This window comes from Centruroides sculpturatus, unplaced genomic scaffold, assembly GCF_000671375.1.
Source record: "Centruroides sculpturatus isolate CEXI.00-Female unplaced genomic scaffold, Cexi_2.0 scaffold1686, whole genome shotgun sequence".
Lineage (NCBI taxonomy): Eukaryota > Metazoa > Arthropoda > Arachnida > Scorpiones > Buthidae > Centruroides > Centruroides sculpturatus.
Genome location: NW_019385948.1, coordinates 1 through 7,081, shown reverse-complemented (window position 1 = coordinate 7,081; position 7,081 = coordinate 1). Strand labels below are relative to the sequence as shown.

The following is a 7,081-nucleotide window of genomic DNA, read 5'->3' as shown; positions in this document are numbered from 1 at the left end:
AATACTATTCACTGAACGAATATATATCTCATGATTTCCTCAACATTAATAACAAATATGTAGAAAAATATTTGTAGCTATTAGATGTAGATATGGTACATGTTTTGCTAAATAAATAAATAACAATTTTTATAAATATTTAATTAAATTGTGAGTAATTAAAATTTTGATGAATTTTCAAATATTCTAATATTAATAACAGTCACAAAAATTAGCATTCTAGAGACATTTGAAGCCTTAAAATTAATTGCATGTAGATGTTAAGACTGTCATCTATTTTCTAGAGAAATTTTTATATACTTGTATACAAAAGAGTGAAAATTTTTCTAAATATTCAAAAAGGGTTAATAGTGACAATCCCAACCACAAACTCAACTGTCCACCAAGATGACTGAAAAATTCGTCCTTCTGTAAAAGAAAAACAGTTTTAAAATAAGCTTTTAAAAGATGGAAATGTATGAGATGATAATCAAATGTTCTGTTGATTTGTTTATTAAACGTGATATCTAGAAAGGTTGCATACGTTACTTAGAATATACAGAGAAAACTCCAAACAAACAATTTAATTTAAAATATTTTGTATAACAACTTTAAATTTATGAGAACCAGTGTTTTGTATTGATTCATGACATTTTGTACCTTTAAACCAGGGCTGTGAAGTCGGAGTCGGTAGATTTTTACGCAACCTCACAGCCCTGCTTTAAACTATTGTCAAACAATTCAAATATAAATATAAAAAATGTTTTATTAAATAATTTCTAGTCCTTTATTTGTCGTAAAGTTAATTTTGTGTATTAAATCTTTCAAATGGTTGTTAACCTATTAGAATTAAATAAGCTATATTCAAAGAAAAATTCAATATTCAAGATTAGTAGTGGTTTGACACATACTTATCACAAATTTTAATTAAATTAATTTTCTAATCACAAATATGATACATACTGAGCACAAATCTTTAATTTTTATAGATGTTTATGAAAAATATACTTACAATTCATCTTATTGAACGTTGAGGTTTGCTGATTGTTGAAACTTCTTGATTCTGATGAAAAATTACTCCATATTTATACTTACATTTAAAGATATCGAAAAGATGTGGTCGAGAATTATTAATAAAATGTTTGCTAATTTTTTTTTTTTGTTCTAATATTCGAATAAATTAAAATACGACAATTTGAAATAATATTATAACAATAAGACAAAGTAAAGTAGGGAAATAGTTCAATATAATAATTATTTAATTTATATTTGTTACTTATTTATTAAATACCTATACAACGTATTGATTTTGAAAATATCTATTTTTTGTTCAATTAAGAATTGTTCGTAAGATAGAATATCGCAAAGAGAACAATGCTTTTTAAAATATTTGTGGTAATAACAATTCTTTTTAATATTATCTGATCTTGGACACCCAAGAAGTTCGATGTCTAAATAACTGTAATTCCAGTTTTTAAAAAGATTTTTTTTTCTATCTATCCACATTTAAATAAAAATATTCGTTATACGTTGTGAAATAATTTAATAAGTTTTGTAAATTACTATGTTCGATCCAGCCAGTTATATCCGATGGTTTTTCGTCTATAAAATTTAATCCATGAATTTTTTTGGTAGTAATTCATCAAAATTCATTTTTATAATGAATCTATTATTTTTTAAAATTTAACAGNGATCTTTCGCTGATAATTGATAATTTTTAACAGAATCTATATAAATGTCTATTACAGCTTCTATAGGACTGTGTAATGTTTTTATGGCCAACTGTCGATAAATAATTTCACGATCTTTAACTTGAAATGTTTCAAAATCTATTAGCATCGCATTCTGTAATTTTATATAAATAAAAATTAGGATTAGTATTATTTTATAATTTAATAAGAAAATGACAAAAAGATTTCGTACATAAATATATTTTACTGGCCGTAGACTTATAGAATGTTCATTGATATACCAAATGTTGTCTTGTCTTCCTATTTTTGATATTATATCACGATTATATTCAATTATTTCATCCATTTTGTCAAAGTGTTAATGGGAAATCTATAAAAATATAATTTTTAAAATTTATGTTGTAATTGAATTGAAATGAAACTTGTGTTTTTAAAATTAAAAAAAGTTTAGTTACCAAAATGAAATAAAAGTAAAAGATATAATATGAGAATTTAACTCAAACTGTACAGTAGCAATAATAATAATAATAATATTAAAAAATTGTCTTTCTTCAAATCGAATTTATACTGTGTGAACAAACCAACTCATTAAACTTTGAATTACTATATGGTTTATATTAAACCATAATTCCTTTATTTCTTTGAAATAATATTTATTTACCTGATAAACTATAATTAAGGAAATATTTAAAAATATTAAACTTTAATAAATGAAACTCTGATTATACACATTTTTTAAATTATAAACTCATCTCACCTCAATGTAAATTATTATATATCAACAAACTTTAAGAATAAATTTTACAACAATAAGGTAATTTATTTTAAAAACAACTTATTTAATTAAATTAACTAAAAACATAATAAAATTGTAAGATGATCTGTATTAGTTATATTATCGTATGTATATAATTATATTAGTTTTAAATATAATATAATCGATTACATTTATTTAATATTAACTTATTATCAATAATATTATCATTTTAATTAATTTCTATACATTTAAATTTATATTACTTGGTATTAAACTTTCAGATAACGAACCTCTGATTGTAATTCCTTAAAATTTTGTTTATCATATGACAGATATAAACCATACATATAATTGTCGAACCTTACCGATTTTTTAAGTCTAACTGTTAAATTTTAAAAAATAATAGATTCATTATAAAAATGAATTTTGATGAATTACTACCAAAAAAATTCATGGATTAAATTTTATAGACGAAAAACCATCGGATATAACTGGCTGGATCGAACATAGTAATTTACAAAACTTATTAAATTATTTCACAACGTATAACGAATATTTTTATTTAAATGTGGATAGATAGAAAAAAAAATCTTTTTAAAAACTGGAACTACAGTTATTTAGACATCGAACTTCTTGGGTGTCCAAGATCAGATAATATTAAAAAGAATTGTTATTACCACAAATATTTTAAAAAGCATTGTTCTCTTTGCGATATTCTATCTTACGAACAATTCTTAATTGAACAAAAAATAGATATTTTCAAAATCAATACGTTGTATAGGTATTTAATAAATAAGTAACAAATATAAATTAAATAATTATTATATTGAACTATTTCCCTACTTTACTTTGTCTTATTGTTATAATATTATTTCAAATTGTCGTATTTTAATTTATTCGAATATTAGAACAAAAAAAAAAACAAAAACAAAATTAGCAAATATTTTATTAATAATTCTCGACCACATCTTTTCGATATCTTTAAATGTAAGTATAAATATGGAGTAATTTTTCATCAGAATCAAGAGGTTTCAACAGTCAGCAAACCTCAACGTTCAATAAGATGAATTGTAAGTATATTTTTCATAAACATCTATAAAAATTAAAGATTTGTGTTCAGTATGTATCAAATTTGTGATTAGAAAATTAATTTAATTAAAACTTGTGATTAGTATGTGTCAAACCACTATTACTAATATAAAGTAAAAAATTAAAGCACAATTTATATCTGATACTTTCATAAAAATGTATGAGAATTACTAAAATTTTACCTCATAAACAGGATGTTGATTATAAATAAAACGTTCCATTCTGTCAAAGAATACATTCATTTGAAGATGTCCTTTTCTTAGAAATGAAAGTAATATACAGAGAATGTTATACAAAATCAATGTTTTAACGTAATATCAATTTGAGGCTATTCTGTGTCGTTAAATTTACCTATATTCTTCATAAGTGATTTGTTTTGACAAATTCTTTAAAGAGCGAAGCTACAAAATAATTTTACATTAAAAAATTATACACAAATTATTTAAAAAATTAAAGCATCTGAAAATTCTAACCTTAAATTCTGATTCTGATGGCCATATTGTCGAATAAAGACTTACATCATACGTAATTTCACTAAATTCCAAGTAAATGTATAATGTTCATTATGTAACAATTTTACGGTATAATTTTAATATTTTCAAAATATCAAGATTTTAACTCACTGACAAGGTAGAGGACACTGGCAGTAAGAAATATTCACTTTTCTCATTTTCATCATGCAGCATGCTACCAAAAAAAAAAAATTTTAGTTTTGTTACCGTTTTAAAGATATTTAATAAATCTAAATGTAGTTTAAATGATATAAAATATTATAAAATAGAATCGCCTCATAGACAGTTTGTTTAAGTATCAAGCAGTTAATAAGCAAGCCAATAATGTAGTTCTTTTCAAATGGATTATGGCAGTATGTTATTGATTTGCTTGCTTAGCTGCTTATTACTTAGAAGCATCCATAATTTTTATCTTTAGTATAATATAATTTTTATAAGTTAAAAATAATAATACCATCTTCTTCCTTAGTCAAATCGCAAAATGTTACGTTTCTGTAAAATTTCAAAGTAGGATCCAAACAACCACATTCTTTTTTAATCAGATCTCTAGTGCATAATGAAAGACATTCCTGTTGAGTGTAAAAGAAAAATCTAATATTTTAGTTTGATTAAAGCTCCAAATAATGACCTTTGCTCAGATGTACTGTACAGTACATTAATTAGCAGATAAGATAATAAAACTTTTTAACTTGTTACCTTTTGACTTTTTATTTTCTTAAAATCATCTTTACCGTAAAGAACACACTTATCTTTAAATGGTTTAGACATTCTTCTGTAAAGATTCTAAAATTTTAAATTTCAAATCTTAACTCATATATTTAAAATACACGCACATATATATTTATTTACAAACCTCTTGAATGGCAAAAGCAGTATCAAATCCAGTACTAATGTCGATGCCTGTTTCTTCTGGATAAGGTCGTTCGTCTGGTGAATGAATTATTACGTGAACTCCCATTTTAGATGTTATTGATAAATACTCTTCTATCTGAACGTTTAGAGTTAAAGATAACCCTAACAGAAATAACCAGTAATTACTTTTAGAATAAATTAAAATTTGTAAAAATATTTCTTACCAGAGAAGGGATTCGTAGATCTAGAAATCAATTTTTCGTTTCCATCATCTATAAATTTCTTTCTTTTCCTTCTCCCCATATCTTCTTGTCCTCTAGAATTCATCCAACGTCCATTAAAAGTATAACAGCTGCCATATGTAAAACTTTCCAAAGGAGTAAAGCTTCTGCAAAGAATAATATCAATTCAAAAAATATATTTACAAGTACATTTCGCCCCAATGGTTGAATGGATAACACCACTGAAGGTCGTGGGTTCGCGTTTCGCCAACGCGCTAGCCGCATGGAGTTTTGTGGTTTTCTTCGCTTGAATAACAGTTAAATAAGGATGCGTTTCTCTTAGAAAATCCTCCAGTCTATTCCTCTCGGCAGATCGCTCACGTATTGCATTGCCTTTTCCCATTAATCCTACGTTCGAATTGTTATTTGTAGATGGTCGAAGCAGTGAAGCGTAAGCCTCTCGCTATGGTCACCTGGGATCAACTCCCAGAAATTTTTTAGGACAATCCGTCCCGCATATACTGTATTGGGCTCCGTCCCTCGCCACCCGGCCGCCCTCATTATGAGCCTGGCCAAACTCGCGGTTGGTATATTAAAGGCCTTCTCATTGCCGATAGGGCGGAAATAGCTAAAAATAATGATTCTTTGCATCATTGATGAAATTATTTTTAAAAAATAAACTCAAATTATTTATTAAAAACGATATAATTCTTACGAAGCATCACATTTTTCTCCATCAAAAGTACATTCTTCAATCATGTCTTCTATCTGGTGACTCATTTTTTTTATTTTCCAATCTTCAAATCTCGAGAAAGTATTCGTGAATGCAAGTAATTTTTGATGATATAATGTCATTTCTCTTTTCGAAGAATTACTGCATGTTGCAAATTTAAAGACAAATTCCTATATCAAGTAATGATAAATTATGATAAATTTATTAATAGATATAATAATAAGTTTGAATATAATATCGTATATACCGGTTTATTCTCAATATCTGAAGAACTTTCATGTATGATACGTAAATACTCGCAAGATTTTCGCTTAGATTTACACACGTCTTTATGGAGTTCCGATACTCTCATTCTAGAATAGAAAAATAATTAATTTATAATATTATTTCTAAAGTTTTTTGCTAGGCTTACCTATTTGAATTGCAAATTGTTACAGCTGGAAAAAATAGTTCACCTTCATTCTCTACTTCTAGATTAACAACAACAGGATATTCGAAGAAATTCGTTAGAAATTTATAACTGGAATATGTGAAACCTGATAAACCTCCAAATACAATAATTAACCAAAAAATTTTGATATTTCTGTGTTTTTCTTTAATACTAGGATAGTTCAAAAAAAATATTTCACTGCATTTTTTTCGAGATAACTTTTTCTTATTTTTTGATGAATTTTCCCACGCAATAATATAAGGTGGTTTTGTATTAGATCTTTTTTCATAAGATTTCATTTTTAAGGATTTCTAGCAGCTCTAAATTATCTATTAGTAGAAATAAAACTGAAAAAGATATGTAAGTTAACATACGATATGATTGGTTGAACGAGAAATTCTATCAACCAATCACCATGCATTTAAATAACATTTTGAATTTTCATAATGAAAGAGTTTGTTATTGGAAATCGTTATTTTTTTATCTCTAATTTTTTCCTATTTTTTCAACTTAAAAAATTATCAGTTTCATTTTTTTTAATTATGAAAGGTGTTAATTACTTTTACTGAGATTATGATTATATAAAATACAATAAAAGATTGTCAAGATGAAATTAAACTCGACCTTATGCCTTTTGATAACTTAATTTGAAATATTTAAATATTACTAAAGAATCCAATAGGTTATTATTTCATTTATTATGGAGAGTTTTATAAATATAATATAAAATTCTATCGTCAATAACAAGAATGTACATTTTTTTATTGTTGACTCTTGCCACCCTGTGGGTATTAAGAAAGCATTTTTTTTTTTTTTT

General features: G+C 25.2%; 1 protein-coding gene across 1 annotated transcript; it reads right to left on the bottom strand.

The window, feature by feature from the left end:
- Nucleotides 1-5,273, bottom strand: LOC111612755 (degenerin unc-8-like). Its single transcript, XM_023354008.1, has 9 exons — nucleotides 5,105-5,273; nucleotides 4,882-5,042; nucleotides 4,725-4,811; nucleotides 4,483-4,597; nucleotides 4,140-4,203; nucleotides 3,990-4,050; nucleotides 3,868-3,917; nucleotides 3,699-3,774; nucleotides 1-408 (listed from the first exon to the last, which is right to left on the bottom strand). The coding sequence occupies exons 1-9, from the start codon at nucleotides 5,205-5,207 to the stop codon at nucleotides 274-276; spliced, it is 852 nt and encodes a 283-aa protein (XP_023209776.1). The 5' UTR covers nucleotides 5,208-5,273; the 3' UTR covers nucleotides 1-273.
- Nucleotides 5,274-7,081: the final 1,808 nt, after the last annotated feature.

Coding starts and splice junctions, on each gene's coding strand:
- LOC111612755 (XM_023354008.1), bottom strand. CDS start 5,207: ATGAATTCTAGAGGACAAGAAGATATGGGGAGAAGGAAAAGAAAGAAA. Junction 4,204..4,482: donor TTTGACTAAGGAAGAAGATG/GTATTATTATTT, acceptor TTTTTTTGGTAG/CATGCTGCATGATGAAAATG. Junction 409..3,698: donor ATCAACATCCTGTTTATGAG/GTAAAATTTTAG, acceptor TTTCTTTTACAG/AAGGACGAATTTTTCAGTCA.